This window comes from Cetorhinus maximus, chromosome 2 (genome assembly GCF_964194155.1).
Source record: "Cetorhinus maximus chromosome 2, sCetMax3.hap1.1, whole genome shotgun sequence".
Classification (NCBI taxonomy): domain Eukaryota; kingdom Metazoa; phylum Chordata; class Chondrichthyes; order Lamniformes; family Cetorhinidae; genus Cetorhinus; species Cetorhinus maximus.
In genome coordinates, this window is record NC_135880.1 from 175,775,464 (window position 1) to 175,794,290 (window position 18,827).

The 18,827-nt window shown below is 40.8% G+C and overlaps 1 protein-coding gene across 5 annotated transcripts in view; it reads left to right on the forward strand.

Moving 5' to 3' along the window:
- Positions 1-18,827, forward strand: part of ptbp3 (polypyrimidine tract binding protein 3) — a 121,699-nt gene that overhangs the window by 58,470 nt on the left and 44,402 nt on the right. For all 5 annotated transcript variants that reach the window (XM_078529099.1, XM_078529106.1, XM_078529123.1 and 2 more), the window contains one exon: positions 14,824-14,993. In XM_078529099.1, coding sequence (XP_078385225.1) covers positions 14,824-14,993 — 170 coding nt within the window. The remainder of the gene's footprint in view (positions 1-14,823; positions 14,994-18,827) is intronic.

The window sequence follows — 18,827 nt, forward strand, 5'->3', positions numbered from 1 at the left end:
AGCAGACACCACAAAAATGCCCATAAATTGGTGGTTCAATAAAAAAATGCTAATGTTGTAGTTAAGCTGTCAGCAATATGGCCTCTGGAGAATGATATGCAGATACTTGGCACTAATGATGGGATCATTTTAACAAGGCATTTATGGATACTGTTTAAACAGGACAGCAGTACCCAAAAAGTGCACACATTTGAACCTGAATGATTTTTCAATTTTGGAATCACTCCCTTGCATTTGTATCTGTAAATTTCGAGTAGAGTTAATAAGGGCTGTTCAGTTTTTGTCAGCATGCATGGCAGACAGTAGCCAGTCTCTAAATTATCAGACTGCTTTTCTGACATCTCTGACCGTATGAGCAGAAATTTCTTCTGGCTAATATGGGAAAACCGATGGCATTATTCATAAAGATTGGTGGATTTTAATTAATGGTTAAATGTACAGAAGGCTTAAGCATTAAATGCTTTAGAAAAATGTTCATTTGCCTTTTATTTAAAGAACTCAATGAGGTGGCATATGGCTGAAGTTTTTCTGTTGTGCAGTGGAAAAATAATGTAGGCCATTTTCAAGACGTGAACTGTGAAGGTGTCTGTATACAATAAGTGCATTGGGATCAGATAATAAAGTAAATTACATTTATAAGTGTTTGCTGTCAGTGGGATGTATCACTGAATGCCGCAGCCTGCCTGCTTTTGGGCATTATAAATGGAACATCAGAATTAAAAATCAAAAAACTCTTAGGGCAACAAACATGATAACAGTCAAGAAAGGTGGTGTGTTGGCCACGAGCAAGCATGGGCCAAATAAGAGCAGGTGTGTGGGCACTGGCAAGGCTGGGCCAGAGAAGAGTGGGTGTGTGGATACCAACAAGGCTGGGTTGAGATTGTCACAGACCTTCGAGTGAAAATAGATGCCTTATCGTCAACATTGCCACTCGCACAATAATTGGCACTCTTACTGCCTTGAATGTCATAGAGCATCCAAAAGTGCTTCACAGGAGCACTGTAAAGCAAAATTTCACAGAGCCACAAAATTTCACACAGCCACAGAAGACCTAAAGCTTGGTCATTTAGGTTTTAAGGAGCGTCTTAATGAAGGAAAAGAAAGTAGAGAGATGAAGAATTTCAGCAAGAGCTCCAGAGCTTTGGTACAATTAAAATTGGGGCTCTGGAGGCCTGAATTAGAAGAATGCAGGGATCTGGGAGGGTTGTGGAGGTGAAAATGATTACAGAGATGGGAGGGATGATGCCATTGGGAGTTCATGTAGGTCAACAAGCACAGGGTTGAGGAGCGAACAAGACATGAAGCAAGTTAGGACACAGGCAACAAAGAGTTTTTGGATGATCTCAAGTTTAGGGAGGGTAGCTTGTGGGATGCCAGCTAGAGGTGCGTTGGGACAGTCAAGCCCAAAGGTAACCAAGGCATGGATGAGGATTTCGGTAGCAAATGACCTGAGGCAGGAGTGGAGTCAGGTAATGTTACAGAGATGGAAATAGGGTCTTAGTAATGGCACAGATATGTGGTCAGAAGCTTGTGTCAGAGTCAAATGTGACCCAAGGCTGTGAACGGCTTTGTTCAGTCTCAAACAGTTCAGAGAAAGGGCTGGAGTCAGTGGTTAGAGAACAGAGTTTGTACCAGGGATTTCTGCTCATCCAGTACTGGATGTTGGACAAGTAGTCTGACAATTTAGAGACAGTGGAAGGGTTTAAGGAGGTAGTATCGGTGTAGAACTGGATGTCGTTGGTGTACATCTGGAAGATGTTGCTATGTTTTTGGTTGAAACCGCTGAGGAGCAGCTGAGAAATAGGGGGTCAGGGATAGATTCTTGGAGGAATACCAGAGGTAATGACATGGGAACTGGAACTCCTCCTACAGGAATTTGCTTTTCTCTTTCTGCTGCATCTCCATAATTTTTTCAAAAAGCAGTGCAGGATGTGAGTGAGCTGACAACATATTTCCTACCTCTGGATTTTGATGTTGGTTGAGTTGGATTGTGTGGAATAATCAGAACAGCATGTTATTAGTGACATGCATCATGGTGGTGTAGCAGTCTGTTGGGGTACACAATAGGTTTATTATTGTCCCTCATTATGTTGTTTTAAAGCAGTTAAAATTGGACTTGATGAGGCCAATTATGACTTAAACTATACAGTATGCTCTTATTGGGCATGCAGGATATTGGGACTTCTTTCTCTTCATTTTGTTCAATCTTGCATCTTTGAGCACTAACTTAGATTATATATTTTACCCAATTTTTAAAATTATGAGCACTGGTTACCTTTTTCAAAAAGACACTTCTGGGCCATTCATATAAACTTGAACATGGAGAAGCAGTAAGTCTGGGTACTAATACAAACTTGCTGTCAGACCCTGGTGCCCCTTCTTACTGCACTCTTGATTCAGCCTCAAACAGTTGAGGGAGAGGAATGGAGTTAGTGGCTGGGGAATGGAGTTTGTAATTCAAAACTGAAGATAATAATGAAACTGGCAGATTCAGAATCATTGTCGCTTTTCATGCACCGACAAGAAATATTGTGTTGATTTAATTTAAAGAAACGCTGTCACATGTTTTTAAGATTACTTGCATAAGACATGAGTTTTCTCCAGATTTCAGGGCATTGATACTAGGCATCAGCCTCGTGACTCTTTTCCACACCCCTCTCTCTTAATGCCTCCATTGATTCTTGGAAATCAGAACTGGGTACAGTTTTCAAATTGTTCCCTAACCAGAGCACTGCACAGTTTGATCATGACCTCTGGAATATTTACAGTCTTGACATGTTTTTAAATGATGGCGAATGCTTATTTGCATTTTTAGGACATGTTGAACACGCAGTCTTATAAGAATTCTGTATTTTGATTTTGTCCAAGTTCATTTATATATCATTCATGGGGTACTTGTGCCATTTTCTTTCTGAATTGCTGCACTTAACTGTTGAATTTCATTTGCCATTTTGTGTCCACATATATTTTATGCAGTTCATCTGTAATTTCTAAGCTGCCACTTCCAGTTCCATTCCCTTTCTTAGTTGGGTGTTATGTACCAATTTGAGTTTCTGACCCCTTTTTGAAATTCTCTACTCCCAACTCCCAACAAATATCGCCTGTGTTCTACCAGTTAACCAATTTTTCAATTCCTCAATGTGCTCTGAATCTCCCCTGCTTTGAATTCAAGCTATATTCTTTTATTTGGAAAATTTGTCAGAAGTCTAGTGGAAGTCTTAAGTACATCACAAGATGGGGTCCTCCATTACCTGTTTGGGTTGCGAGAGGAGGTTGATTATGTTTTTTAGCTTCTGAGAGACTGAGGTCCCAAATTCATTTGTAAAAAAAATTTTCTTTGAAAATGTATTAGTTAATCTGTCAATTGAGCTGCCAAACTAATATTTAAGCAGTTTTCAAAAAAAATCAAACTGCATTTTTCAGTTGTTTTGGGGTTAGCAGATTTTTTACTTTCAGTGGTGTAGATTTTTGATTTCCCCACCACCACCACCTTTGAATTTCAGCTCTGCAAAATAAAGAATGTACTTTTTTTGGCAACCACTGACTGTGACACAGCAATTTTAATCCCCAATTTTTTTTTTGGCGGGGAAGGGCAGTTTCCCACCTGTGGTGTAAAGTTTAAATTATCTCGTGGCGTTTATCATGTTAGAATATGGGAGATTTCAACTTGGTAGCCATTTTTGAGGAAAATGCCTGCTAAGCAAGTAACCCTTGAGTTCTGACAGCAAGATGTAATTTTAAATATTGTAATTTCAGTCCAGTTAAAACCCATTTGACACTCTGACTGAGGCTATCATATTGCTATCCTTTGAAAATCCTTCATAGTGTCTCCTCTTGACTGAGATACTTGATCTTGAATTAGACTACTGACATGGATTTTGAAATGTCTGTCATATCTTTAATGTAATGGATCAGTATAGGCAGATGTTTCTTATGGCAAATGTATTTAATGCTCACAAAAGCACTAATTACCATGTCAGCTTTATTTACTTTTAATTCTTCTGCATCATTTGGCCTGGACTTTTTGGCGTTGGAACAGTAATGTATTGGGCACAGAGTAAAATATCAATGCACTTTGTGCTGCCTTACTGGTGTTTTACTGATAACAATACAGCTCAACTGTAGAGAAAACAGCCAGTATGAAGCCTAATCAGAAAAGTCAACATTTTAAAACTATTTGCATTTGAACAACTTTCTCTTCGCCTGCTTTAATTCAGTGAAAATCACTGTGAACAAATTAGGGAAGTGTGTAACAAACATTGTATATTAATAATCATGGGGCATTTCAACTACTCTGAAATTGACTAGAAGAGGTATGTAAAAGGATAAGGGAATGGAGTTCCTACAAGGTATACAGGACCCATTCCTAACTCTAAGGTTCCCATCAAGGATTTGTTACTGGATGTGGTAATGTAGAATTAACCAGAGTGCAGAGAGAAGTAAAAGTAAGGTAACGTCTTGGCAATAGTGGCCATGATACTAATACAGTTTAGGCTAGTTATGAAGAACATGAGCATGACAGAGAGCAGGGATTAAAGATTGGAGAAAAGCTGAGGGTCTAAGAATAGAACTTGGGGAAAATAAAATGGACAATATTGACATTTGTGTAGAACAGCATTAAGTAATATTTTAAAAGGGGTTCAAAAAAGTCCTGAAAAATAAGTTCTGCTTTTAAACACACATGCATGGACAAATAAAGACATGAGAGAAAAGGGAGGGGAAGGACAGGGGCATAAACTAAGTATGTGGACAGTGCAAGAGAGCCAGACAAGGGAGAATATGAAGAGACTCAGTTTAAAAAAAAATAGGTAAAGAACTAGAAATTAAATTGTCAAGGAACATAAAACAAAAATATCCTATGGACACAAAGAAAAGTTGAGATGGGAATAGGATTATTTTAAGAGGCAGTCAGAATAAATTCACAGGCAACTATGGTGAAAGGCAGAAATTTTAAGTAATTACTTTGCTCCAGTATTTACTAAGATACAGATCAGTTGCAAGTGACATGGGAAGATGAGATTAGAAATGCTATTATCGCATTTAAAATAAAGAGAAGTATTAAAGTAATAAAATTCGAAGACTAAAGCGTGTTGCCTGGACAGATTGCACCTGCACATTCTAAAAGAATCTAGGGAAGAGATAGAAGACATTATTGGACATACATAATTCATTCGAAAAATATGTCGTCCAGAGGCATAACAGCTAATGTGATAGCTATATTTAAGAACGAAAATCAAATATTTCCAAGGAACTATAGACCAGTCAACTTACTTTCAGTGGTAGGAAAAATAATGGAATCTCTATTTAAGGAGAAAATAGAATAACATCTAGAAGCCAGAAAATAATCATAGAATGGGTACAGTACAGAGGATGCCATTTGGGCCATTGTCATTGTTGACTCTGCAACAGCAACTCCCATATTCCCACTTCCTCCATTCCCTGTAGCCGTACAATTTAAAAAGAAACAAATAGCATTGAAGTAAAAAGGGAAAGCCTCGCTTGACCAACCTCATTGAATTCTTAGAGGTAGGAAAGTTGAATAAGGTAATGCAATAAATGTATTATATCTGGATTTCCAAAAGGCCTTTAATGACAGTACGTACTGGCGACACCAAATTGGAAGTGATAGTCAATACTGAGGAAGACTGCAACAATTTACAGCAAGACATTAGTGAACTTGCAAAATGGGCATATAATTGGCAAATAAATTTTAACAGTGTAAGGTATTATATTTTGGCAAGGAAACTTGGGTCACGACTTGAATTAGAATTTAAATTGGATGGAGGAGCAAACGGTTCTGGGAGTACAAATGTACACATCACTGAAATGCTGAACTGGTGAAGCTGCAGAAAAATCAGCTCCACACTTTAAAAAGTGGGAACAGCATGCTATAGATAGAGCCAAGTGCAATCACCACAAACAACAGATCAGTTCACCTGCCACATTCATTTGTGAATGATGGACAATTAAATGGCTAATCAGAGGGGCAGGCTCTTAAAAAGAGCCCCATTCTCAATGATGAGGGAAGCCCAGCACATCAGTGCAAAAGCCAAGGCTGAAGCATTTACAGCCATCTTCATTCAGAAGTGCCAAGTAGATGATCAATCTTGTCGTCCTCCTGAGGTTCCCACCATCATAGATGCCAGTCTTAGCCAATTCGATTCACTCTGATATTAAAGAATAGCTGAAGACACTGGATACAGTGAAGTCTATGGGCCCTGACAGCATCCCAGTTGTGGTACTGATGACTTGTTCTCCAGAGTTACGACAGCACAGGCATTTACATGACAATGTGGAAAATTGTTCCGGTATGTCCAATCCACAAAAAGCAGGGCAAATCCAATCCAGCCAATTAACTGCCTCACCAGTTTTCTTGTAGTGATGGAAAGTGTCGTTGACAGTGCTACCAAGTGGTACTTGCTCAGTAAAAGCCTGCTTCATTGATGCCCAGTTTAGATTCCACCAAAGCCCCATGGTTCTAGACCTCACGATAGCCTCGGTCAATAAAAGGGCAGAAAAGCTTAATTCCAGAGCTGAGGTGAGAGTGACTGCCTTTGCCATGTAGGAAGCTTTTGACCAAGTGTGGCATCAAGAAGCTCTGGTAAAATTCAAATCAGTGGTGGTGATGGGGGGGGTGGTGGTGGAGGAAGTGGTTGGGAATGGGCATTTGGTGGTGCGGAGGAAGTGGTTGGGGGTGGGGGTGGGGGTTTCGTGGTGCAGTTGGGGTGGGGGTTTCGTGGTGCGGAGGAAGCGGTTGGGATGGGATGGGGTGGTGGGGGTGGGGTGGCACATGGAGAAAGCAGTGGCGGGAGGAGCTTTCCAAAGACTGGAAAGGGTGATTGTTGTTGCCAGCCGTTGGACGCCAGTTATCTCAGCCTCTGGACATTGCTGCAGGAGTTCCTTATGGTAGTGACCTTGGTCCAGCCATCTTCAGCTTTTCATCTATGACGTTCCCTCCATCATAAGATAAAAAGTGGTGTTGTTCATTGATGATTTGGATATTGATCGGTACCACTTGCGGTTCCTCACACTGAAGCAGTCAGTGCCCACTTTCAGCAAGGTCTGGACAACATTCAAGCTTGGATTGACAAGTAACACGTAACACTTGTGCCACAAGTGCTACACAGTTACAATCTCCAACAAGAGGGAATCTAACCATCTCTCTCCTTGACATTCAGTGAGATTGCCATTGCTTAATCCCCCCCAACATCAACCTCCTGGGGTCACCATTGACCAGAAACTGGACTGGACCAGCCATATAAATACTGTGGTAACGAGCAGGTCAGAGGCTGGAAACTCTGTGGCAAGTAACCCCCCTCCTGATTCTCTGCTTGCCTGGATGAGCATAGCTCCAATAGCACTTGAAGTTCAACATCATCCAAGACAAAGCAGACTACTTGATCAGCATTGCAATCACCACTATAAGCGTTTCACTCCCACCAACACACAGTGGCAGCCATGTGTACTAACCACAAGATGCACTGCAGCAATGCACCAAGTCTCCTTTGACAGCACCTTCCAAACCCGTGACTTGTATCACCTAGAAGAGTGACCTAAAACAGGTCTCTAAATTAACGGAAGGATTAGACAGAATAGACACAAGTGTGCTTCCTAGGAAAGGAAAACTAGAAGCTGTTAGCATAAGATTGTCACCAAGAAATCAAATCAAATTCAGAAGAAACTTTGATACACGGCAATTGGTGAGAACAGAGAATGCACAACCACAGGAAATAGTTGAGGTGAATTGTATGGATGCATTTAAAGGGAAGCTAGCTAAGCATGTGAGGGAGAGGTGAAAACTGTGTCATGCCTAGAAACATTGGATAAGGAAGGATGGGAGGAGGTTTAAGTGGAGTGTAAACGTTGGCATGGCTTGGTTGGGCTGAATGGTCTATTTCTGTGCTGTATGTAAAATAAAAATAATTCTGAGGGCTTGACAGGGTGGACGCTGGGAGGATTTTTCCCCCATAGCTGGTGAGTCTGAAACTGAGGGCCACAGTAGAGGTTGGCCATTTAGGACTGAGATGAGGAAATATTTCTTCACTCCAAGTGTTGTTAACCATTGGAATTCTTTACCATAGAGAGTTCTGGTTGCTCAGTTGTTAAGTATATTCAAGGTAGAGATCGATAGTTTTTTTTTAATACTCAGGGAATTGAGGGATTTGGGGATGGTGTGGCTAGTGTAAAAGGTTGGCTAGATCTTAGTGAATGGCAGAGCAGACTCGAGCCAAATGGCGCATTCCTGTTCTTATCTCTTGTACTCTTATGTTCCCTGTAGTTGCAGGTTGACAGTGCTGGAATTTGAGTGCCCATAGGGTTCCAATTTTTTTTTAAAGATAACTTTGATATGGGCAGTAGTGTGAACTCAGCTCCACGTTCAAAAACACAGCCCATGATGCTATGTAAAAGTGGTATTATCGTGAACGACTGAAATCTCAATCTTTCCCATCCATTAGCACTGGCAATTCAACTCTTGATATTGGCCAAATATAGCATACACAATAGCTGTTGCAACAATAATGACACTTAATTGCTAACACAAGAATGAATAGTTTATTCCTGAAAGTTTAGAGTTAAAACATTTTTGCCCTCCCCATTCTTAAACAAAAATAGTTCGCTGTGTGGGGGAAAAATTCAATTGGTCTTTATTGGGGCCCAAAAGTTTATAAACTCTGTTAGCAAGAGACAGACAAACAGCTGTAGTTCTGTTAAGTTTTGCATTTTCCAAGTAGCTGGATGCTTTCAAAGAAAACTCAACTCAATTCTGGGTTTTGTTACATGTATGTTTTTATTGGTTTACTTTGATTAACATTTTAAATCTGTTCTTAGAATACCTAGATCTTGTCTTGACATAAACTCCCATGTTTCAAATTACAGTGAAATTTGTAAGCATGTAGAAACTTCTTAACCCCAAATTTGTAAGATGTGGTTTAAGGATGAAAAGAGGAGTTGCTACTACCTTCTGAAAAATTTAGGACAGCTAAAACAAAACCCCAAAGCTAATTGATTCCCATTCCTTTCATAGAAATTGACAGTTTCCTTTTTAACTGTGTTTGTGGGGAAAGGATTTAATATAGGTACCTCCAGGTTTGTTGTGAGATTTTGATATAGAACTGCTGCCTTGTGGTCATAATTAACTAGAGCTCTTGCTTTCGTTCAAGTGCAGAGCTGAACAAGAGCAATTTCTGGTGACTAGTGAAAACTGAAGGATCAGCTTCAGAGCACCATGAGCTAAAATGCACTCGGACATGTCTTCCAAAGTTTTATTATTAACTATTATTCAGTTCATTTTTCATCTCTGGCTTAGTCACTCCTGCTTGCTCCACACAAATGCACGCTGTGAAAGACATTTATAAAATGCATTAGATGGTGTTTCCATCTTGGCCAATAAATACCTATGAGAGCATGATTCTCACCCATCAACTCAATGGTTGGGCTCATCACTACAAAGACAGTAATAACAGATTAAAACAGGTAACTTAGGCTGATTGGGCACATTGAAATATCATCTTTCTTCCTGGAATAAACCATGAATAGAACATGTTAACACTGGAAAGGATTGGTAGAAATCCTGAGGATAATCCTGGACTAAAGTTTGTTTTTCTTTTATATATTATTAAAAAAAAGTTAGTGATGTGGTCTCAATCTTTAGAATGTTGCAGATATGATGAATATGGACCTAATTAGGCTCTCGAATTGTAAACTATGGTCACTAAACTAGAGATTTAAAAACACAAAAATTCAAAAGTTAACCAATCTCTCTCGAACAAAAGACGAGGAAGACTTCCTGTATCCCTCAGGTTAAGAGTGGGATTGAGCACTCCCATTTATCCCACAATTAGCTGAGCCATAACAAAAAACAGCAACTATCTGTGTGTTAGCTGGTCTGAAATGAGCCAGTTGTTGGGGCACTACCAGAGTATTGTAGTTGGCTGCATGGAAGGGAAGATTGGCAGCAATTTAATTTTTATTCGTTCATGGGATTTGGGTGTCGCTCGCTAGGCCAGCATTTATTGCACATCCCTAATTACCCTGAGAAGGTGGTGGTGTGCTGCCTTCTTGAACTGCTGCAGTCCATGTGTTATTGGAACACCCACAGTGCTGTTAGGAAGGGAATTCCAGGATTTTGACCCAGCGATGCTGAAGGAATGGTGATATAGTTCCAAGTCAGGATGGTGTGTGACTTGGAGGGGAAGTTGCAGGTGGTGATGTTCCCATGCATCTGCTGGCCTTGTCCTTCCAAGTGGTAGAGATCATGGGCTTGAAGATGCTGTTGAAGAAGCGGGTGAGTTGCTGCAGTGCATCTTTATAGATGGTACCTAGTGTGTGTCAGTGGTGGAGGGGGTGAATATTTATTGTGATGAATGGGGTGCCAATCAAATGGGCTGCTTTGTCCTGCATGATGTCGAGCTTCTCCCTATCTACTCTGTCCAACCCCCTCATGATTTTGAACATCTTTCTCAAATCTCCTCTTAGCTTTCTTCTCTCCAAGGAGAACCATCCCAACCTCTCCAGCCTATCTTCGTCACTGAAGTTTCTCATCCCTGGAACCATTCTTGTAAACCTCTTCTGCACTCTCTCCAATGTCTTCACACCTTTCCTATAATATAGTGCATAGAGCTGCACACAATACTCGAGTATTAATAAAGTCCAGGATACTATATGCTTTATGAACTGCTTTCTCCACCTGTCCTGCCACCTTCAATGATCAATGCTCATTTACACACAGGTCTTTCTCTTCCTGCACCCCTTCAAAATTTCACCCCTTATTTTATATTGTCTGTCCATGTTCTTCCTACCAAAATGCATTACCTCACACTTCTCTGCATTGAACTTCATCTGCCACCTATCTGCCCACTCCACCAACTTGTCTATGTCCTCTTGAAGTTCAACACCATCCTTCTCGCAGTTTACAACACTCCCAGGCTTCGTATCATTCTCAAACTTTGAAATTGTCTCTTGCACGCTAAGATCTAGATCATTAATCTATATCAAGAAAAACAAGGGTCCCAATACCGACCCCTGTGGAAGTCCACTACACACCACCTTCTGGCCCAAAAAATATCCATTGACCACTACTTTCTGCTTCCTATTTTCCAGCCAATTTTGTATCCATGTTGCTACTGTCCCTTTTATTCCATGAGCAATAACATTTCTCAAGTCTGTTGTGTGGCACTGTGTCAAATGTCTTTTGAAAGTCCATATACATTACATCAACAGCATTACCCTCATCGACCTTTTCTGTTACCTTTTCAAAAAAAACTCCAAGTTAGTTAAACATGATTTCCTCTTCAGAAGTCCTTGCTGGGTCTTCCTTATCAACCTATATTTTTCCTCATGACGACTAATTTTATCCCAAATAATTGTTTCTAAAATTTGTCCACCACTGAAGTTAAAATGACTGGTCTGTAATTGCTGGGCTTATCTTTACAACCTTTTTCGAACAAGGGTATAATGTTTGCAATTCTCCAGTCCTCTGGCACCTCTCCTGAGTCTAGGGAAGACTGAAAAATTATGGCCAGTGCCCCTGCAATTTCTACTCACTTCCTTCAATATACTCGGATGAATCTCATCCAGCCCTGGTGCCTTGCCAACTTGCCAAGGACAGCTTATTCAGCACTTCCTCCTTATCAATTTTGAACCTTTCTAGTGACAGAGTTTCTTTGCCTGTCACCATGGCCTGGGTAGCATCTACCTCCTTGGTAAAGATGGATGCAAAGCATTCATGTAATACTTCAGCCATGACCCCTGCCTCCATGTGTAAATCCCCTTTTTTGTCCCTAATCGGCCCTACTCCTCCTTAACACCCTTTTACTATTGTGTGCTGATGGAAGACTTTGGGATTCCATTTTATGTTGGCTGCCAGTCTTTTCTCAATCCCTTTTTGCTTCTCTAATATGCTTTTTTGCCTCCCCTCTGAACCTCTGTAATCCTCTTGGTTCTCAGTTCTCAGTTGTGTTTTCTACCTGACACCTGTCATAAGCACACTTTTTCTTCTTTATCTTAACTTCTATCTCCTTTTTCATCCAGGGAGCTCTGGATTTGTTTGCCCTACCTTTCACTTTCAATAGAAAATACCTTGACTGTGCCCGAACCAATTCTTTTTTGAAGGTAGCCCTTTGTTCAGCTACAGTTTTACAATCTGACGTTCCAGTCTATCTGGCCCAGTTCCGTTCTTGCCCCAATCAAAGTCGGCTCTCATCCAGTAGATTGTTCTTACTCTGGATTGCCTATCGTCCTTTCCTATCATCATCCTAAAATGTACGATACAGTGATCACCGTTTCCTAAATAAAACAAAAACAGAATTACCTGGAAAAACTCAGCAAGTCTGGCAGCATCGGCGGAGAAGAAATCAGTCAACGTTTCGAGCCTCCATGGCCCTTCGGCAGAACTGCAGCATAGTTTCAACAAGGGAGAAATATAAATTGGTTTAAGGTGGGTGGAGGGCGGGGGGAAGAGACACATTGAGGGTGTGGTGTGAGCAGATAATCAAAAGATGTCAGAGACAAAAGGGTCAAAGAGGTGTTGAAGGTGGTGGTCTTTGTCTGAGAAAAGTGCTAATTAAGAATGGAATACAGGATATTCAAAGTACAGCTCTAGTGGGGGTGGGGTGGAAAGACTAAAGGTTTTAGTTTTAGATTTAAAAATAATGGAAATAGGTGGGGAAAGAAGAATCTATATAAATTATTGAAAAAAAAGCGGGTGGGGGGGGGGAAAAGAAACGGGGTGGGGATGGGGGGAGGGGGAGTTTAAGATCTAAAGTTGGCTTTTTTTTTCAATAATTTATATAGATTCTTCTTTCCCCACCTATTTCCATTATTTTTAAATCTAAAACTAAAACCTTTAGTCTTTCCACCCCACCCCCACTAGAGCTGTACTTTGAATATCCTGTATTCCATTCTTAATTAGCACTTTTCTCAGACAAAGACCACCACCTTCAACACCTCTTTGACCCTTTTGTCTCTGACATCTTTTGATTATCTGCTCACACCACACCCTCAATGTGTCTCTTCCCCCCGCCCCCCACCCACCTTAAACCAATTTATATTTCTCCCTTGTTGAAACTATGCTGCAGTTCTGCCGAAGGGCCATGGAGGCTCGAAACGTTGACTGATTTCTTCTCCGCCAATGCTGCCAGACTTGCTGAGTTTTTCCAGGTAATTCTGTTTTTGTTTTGTTTTGGATTTCCAGCATCCGCAGTAGCTTTTAGCTTTTTGTTTTTATCTCACCGTTTCCTAAATGTTTCCCCACTGACATCTTGATCTACTTGGCCTACCTCATTTCCAAGAACCAGGTCCAACAGCACATCTTTTCTTGTTGGGATTGGATACATACTGCTGTAGAAAAATTTCCTGAACATCATCTCGGAACTTTTGCTCCTCTCCATCCTTTACACTACCACTGTCCTGGTCTACAATCGGGTAATTCAGGTCCCCCATTATAACTACTCTATAAAATGCCTGCATCTATCTGTAGTTTCCCTGCAGTTTGTTCTTCTCTGTCTTCCTCACTGGTTGGCAGTCTATAGACTACACCGAGGAATGAAATTGCAACCTTTTTGTTCCTTACCTCCAGCCAAATTGATTCTGTCCTTGGACCCTCTGGGACATCCTCTTTCTCCAGCACTGATATGCTCTCCTTAACCAATACTGCCACCCCTCCTCCTTTCCTTCCTTCCTTCCTTATCTTTTCTGAACACCTGTACCCAGGAATATTTAACATTCAGATATAAAAACAAAAAACTACTGCAGATGCTGGAAATCCAAAACAAAAACAGAATTACCTGGAAAAACTCAGCAGGTCTGGCAGCATCGGCGGAGAAGAAAAGAGTTGACGCTTCGAGTCCTCATGACCCTTCAACAGAACAGTTCTGCCCTTCCTTGAGTCAGGTCTCTGTTATCACCACAACATCATGTTTCCACATGGCAACCTGTGCCTGTAACTCCCCAAGCTTATTTATTTTACTCCGTGTATTCACATGCATGCATAGTAACCCTGATTTATTTAGATTTTGTTACTTTCTCCTCACCCCGACTCCACCTATTAACTTGCTATTCTTTATTCTAGTGTTATCTATCTCTCCCAGTATTTTGTGCACCCTGGTATTCCTCTCATATTCTCTCCTGGTCAAGGGGAGATGCTTAGATTCTCTCCTGTTGGAGGTGGTCATTGCCTGACACTTATGTGGCATGAATGTTACTTGCCACTTCTTAGCCCAAACCAAGTCTTGCTGCATGTGGACACGGACTGCTTCGGTATCTGAGGAGTCATGAATGGTGCTGAATATTGTGCAATCGTTCACAAACATCCATTGTGCAATCATCTGTGAACATCCCCCACTTCTGACCTTATGATGGAGGGAAGGTCTTTGATGAAACTGCTGAAAATGTTTGGGCCTAGATGGGTTCTGCTCAAGATAATATTGCTGATGGAAAGGTGTTGGGGCACTGAGTGTGAACAGGGTTGAGCTGTACTAAACCTGTTTTGAACTGATATGGATTGCTATCAAACTGGATAATATGAAGTAGGAATTCTTGTGTTAATCCTGAGGTTTTGATCAAGATTAGAGGTTCTCAGTCATTAAGTACAGCTAATTTTGTTCAGATTGTGACAGCCTGTAGTAGGATGCCTATTTTCACTTCCTGTAATGCTTGCACATTGTGGAACAGCAAAATTCAACAGGTGTTAAGTGCATGCGCAAATACGGCATGATTCATTTTTTGTGTGTGTGTATCTTTCAAATGTTCTACATGTGGGAGCATTGTGCAATACTAACGAGGAAATTATGCAACTTAGTAATAGTACTTCCCTTTTTTTTTAAGCTAATGGAAACGACACCAAAAAATTTAAAGGAGACGGATCTCCAAACCCTCCCTCTCGTGTTCTTCATATTCGTAAGATTCCAAATGAGGTTTCCGAAACAGAAGTCCTTTCACTAGGTTTATCGTTTGGCAAAGTCACTAATCTATTGATGTTAAAAGGGAAAAATCAGGTATGTGGATTTGTATATATATTTTTTCTCAACTGAAATGCAATTTTCATGCCCTTGGACTGCAGGTTTTTGGCACTGTGCTTCATTGAAATGTCTTGTTCTAAATGTCTTTCTTTCAGATTTTTTAATAGAATCGTTTTTTTGCCAATCTTAGAATTGAAGAAATATGCAGAAACATGAAACATCATTTAATTCATCATGCAGTTTTTCAGTTATGTATTTTGAGATTGATTTAAAATAGCCCTAGCTTGGTGTGTGCTGCTCTTGATTCCATGAGATTTGAATTCTCTGAACTATTTAATTTTTTTTTTACTTGTCCTACTGCGAAAGGAAAGGAACCAGATTATAGATTTTTGAAAAAAAATTTAGTGCAAGAATAAATGTAGAAGGGTGCATGTCCTTTCCACTGCACCTCTTAATGAGCACTGGTAGAAGGCATTATACGGTGATGGAATGTGGGTTTGTGTCTGCAGGTGCTCCCATTTGGAAATTAACAATCATGAACATACTACTCGAGCAGAGGCAGGGCTCTTTTTTGCTCAGATTGGAAATGGCATGGGTGTTTTCCCCATGGCTGCTTTCACCCATCTACTTACAACTCATGGGAAGAGTAGTTTGGCATTTGTCTAGGTGAATGTGGCCCCTCTGATCCCTCTATCAAGAATGATGCGCATTATTTGAAGGATAAGGTTGGAAGACAAACAGAAGATGCACCACGTCTTGTTTGCATGTTTATCCAGTTAGGTTTCAATGTTCTGGGTAGCATGTTCTGTGTGCAGATCCTGACTACAAGTGCACAGAGATTTTGGCCAACAGTTGTGATTCTACTACTCTTCCTCCAAAGGAAAGATTGATTGTATTAAGAGCCAGAACATGAATCAGCCTTTCAGAAATGCAGGTTGCTGCCCTTATTGGTGGGAAAACTTTGCAGATAATGCAGACTAATTGAGATGAAGACTGTTTGTTTTAGACCTTTTTGCTTTAGACACAAGCCACCACCAGAGGAAAAAGGCCATTTTAACAGCCAACTTCCTTTCCCAATGCTGGCCTTGTTTCGTCATAATCCCCCACTATAATTAAATTGTTAACTGGGCAGATACTGTTATAGCCTGCAGCAGCTTGCATATCTAATATTTCTCTCTCTCTAAATGGAAGTTTGATTTGATCACCTGAGATGCTGGTCAAAAAGTACAGTGTAAAAAGCAAAAAAAAACTTGTTTTTCAAGCAACACTTTTTGTAATTAAATTTAGGAGGATTTGGGACATCTATATAATTAAATATTATTTCCAGCAATTGTGATGGATTTAGTGGACACAAATAGCCCTTTCCTTTTGGAGGGAGGGATTGCTAACACACTCAGAAAAGAGATATTTAGAAACGGCTGCAAAACACGCTTACCACTGTTGGTATTACCCTCCATGTGGAGCTTCAGGTTAGTTTGAAATCTCACGTGGACTTGGGTGTTACAATTTACAGTTGCTCTTGATGAATTGTGTGAGCCATATATTGTACTTGTTTTTTCATTATTCTTGTAGTGTATTCAGCAAGATAATGCCCATCATTTCACAACTCTGAAAGAAGGCTTAGAGATGTTATCCCTATATGTGTAATGGGCATTAGTTTTTGCTTTGCTCTTGACTTTCAGCAGTGCCCACAACACACTATGACATCGGCAAAACGGTTACAAACAGCTGAAATGCACAAGTGTGAAGTTGGAATTCAGCCAACAATGCTTGGGACAAGTTTGCAAAGTTCTTATCAAAAACAAACACACTGCCTGAGGGGTTAACCTCTTTGGCTTTCAAGATAGAGCTCTAATTTAGGATTAGAATAGTGCACATTTGAAGTGGCATAACACATCTATTCTCAAAATAGTACAGCGTCATCCAATTTAATGTAAGCAACACGATCTGGGATTTATTTACAGTCAGCAAAACTCGAAGTCCCATAGAATCATAAAATCATGGAGCACAACTAGCGTGCCTGTGTTTACTCTTTGAAAGAGCTATTCAATTTCTCATTGCCCTGCCCTTTGCCCATGGCCCTCCACATTTCCCCCATTCAAGTATTTGTCCCATTCCCTTTTTGAATCTGCTTCCATCACCCTTTCGGGTAGTGCATTCTGATCACAGCAATATCGCTGTATTAAAAAAAGTTGTCTCTATCTCGTGCTCTGAACATTTGCAAAGTTAGTTTTGTTGACTTCAATCTGGTATTACAAGTGTGTGCCTCAGTTTGTCCAGATTCATCATGATAAGCTGCCTATGCATTCCTGTCATACTATCATTACCCCCTCCCGCCAGTGTTGATACTGCAGAGGCATAGTTTTGCACCTCTTGTGTCCTTGGGCTGTTCTGTAGAGAAATTCCTGTGCTCTAACCACTTTTGCTTCCCAGATTGCTGAAACTGAGTGCAGTACTTCAAAATGAGGGTTGAATTATGTCTCTGTGCTTGAGTTCATTTTTCCCCTGCCCTTACCCTGTTTCACGAGAAGATTACATTGTTTTTGTAGTTCCAATAGATCAGTTATTTATATCAAACCTTACATAGTGTGCATTTACTATAAACATAATTATAATCTCTACCATTTGTGAATTGTACATAACATCACAGAATCGCTCAGTGCAGAAGATGCCCTTCGGCCCATCGAGTCTGCACCAACACATGAGAAACACCTGACCTACCTACCTAATCCAATTTACCAGCACTTAGCCCATAGCCTTGAATGTTATGACATGCCAAGTGCTCATCCAGGTACTTTTTAAAGGATGAGGCAACCTGCTTCCACCACCCTCCCAGGCAGCGCATTCCAGACCATCACCACCCTCTGGGTAAAAAAGTTTTTCCTCACTGCCCCCCTAAACCTCCTGCCCCTCACCTTGAATTTATGTCCCCTCGTGACTGACCCTTCGACTAAGGGGAATAGCTGCTCCCTACCCACCCTGTCCATGCTTCTCACAATGAAGCACCTCGATCAGGTCGCCCCTTAGTCTTCTCTGCTCCAACGAAAACAACCCAAGTCTATCCAACCTCTCTTCATAACTTAAATGTTTCATCCCAGGCAACATCCTGCTGAATCTGCTCTGCACCCCCTTCAGTGCAATCACGTCCTTCCTATAATGTGGCGACCAGAACTGCACACAGTACTCCAGCTGTGGCCTCACCAAAGTTCTATACAACTCCAACATGACCTCCCTACTTTTGTAATCTATGCCTTGATTGATAAAGGCAAGTGTCCCATATGCCTTTTTCACCACCCCACTAACATGCCCCTCCGCCTTCAGAGATCTATGGACACACACGCCAAGGTCCCTTTGTTCCTCAGAACTTCTTAGTGTCATGCTGTTCATTGAATACTTCATTGTCAAATTACTCCTTCCAAAGTGTAACACCTCACACTTTTCAGGGTTAAATTCCATCTGCCACTTTTCTGCCCATTTGACCATCCCGTCTATATTTTCCTGTCGCCCAAGACACTCAACCTTACTGTTAACCACCCGGCCAATCTTTGTGTCATCCGCAAACTTACTAATCCTACCCTCCACATAGTCATCTATGTCGTTTATATAAATGACAAATAATAGGGGGCCAAGCACAGATCCCTGTGGTACGCCACTGGACACTGGCTTCCAGTCACTAAAGCATCCTCATGTCATCACCCTCTGTCTCCTACAACTAAGCCAATTTTGAATCCACCTTATCAAATTATCCCATGTGCATTTGCCTCCTTTATAAGTCTCCCATGTGGGACCTTATCAAAGGCTTTGTTGTTGGTGTTTACAAGAGGAAATAGATGTACCAACATATAATGGTGGAAAAGCCTTATCCATATT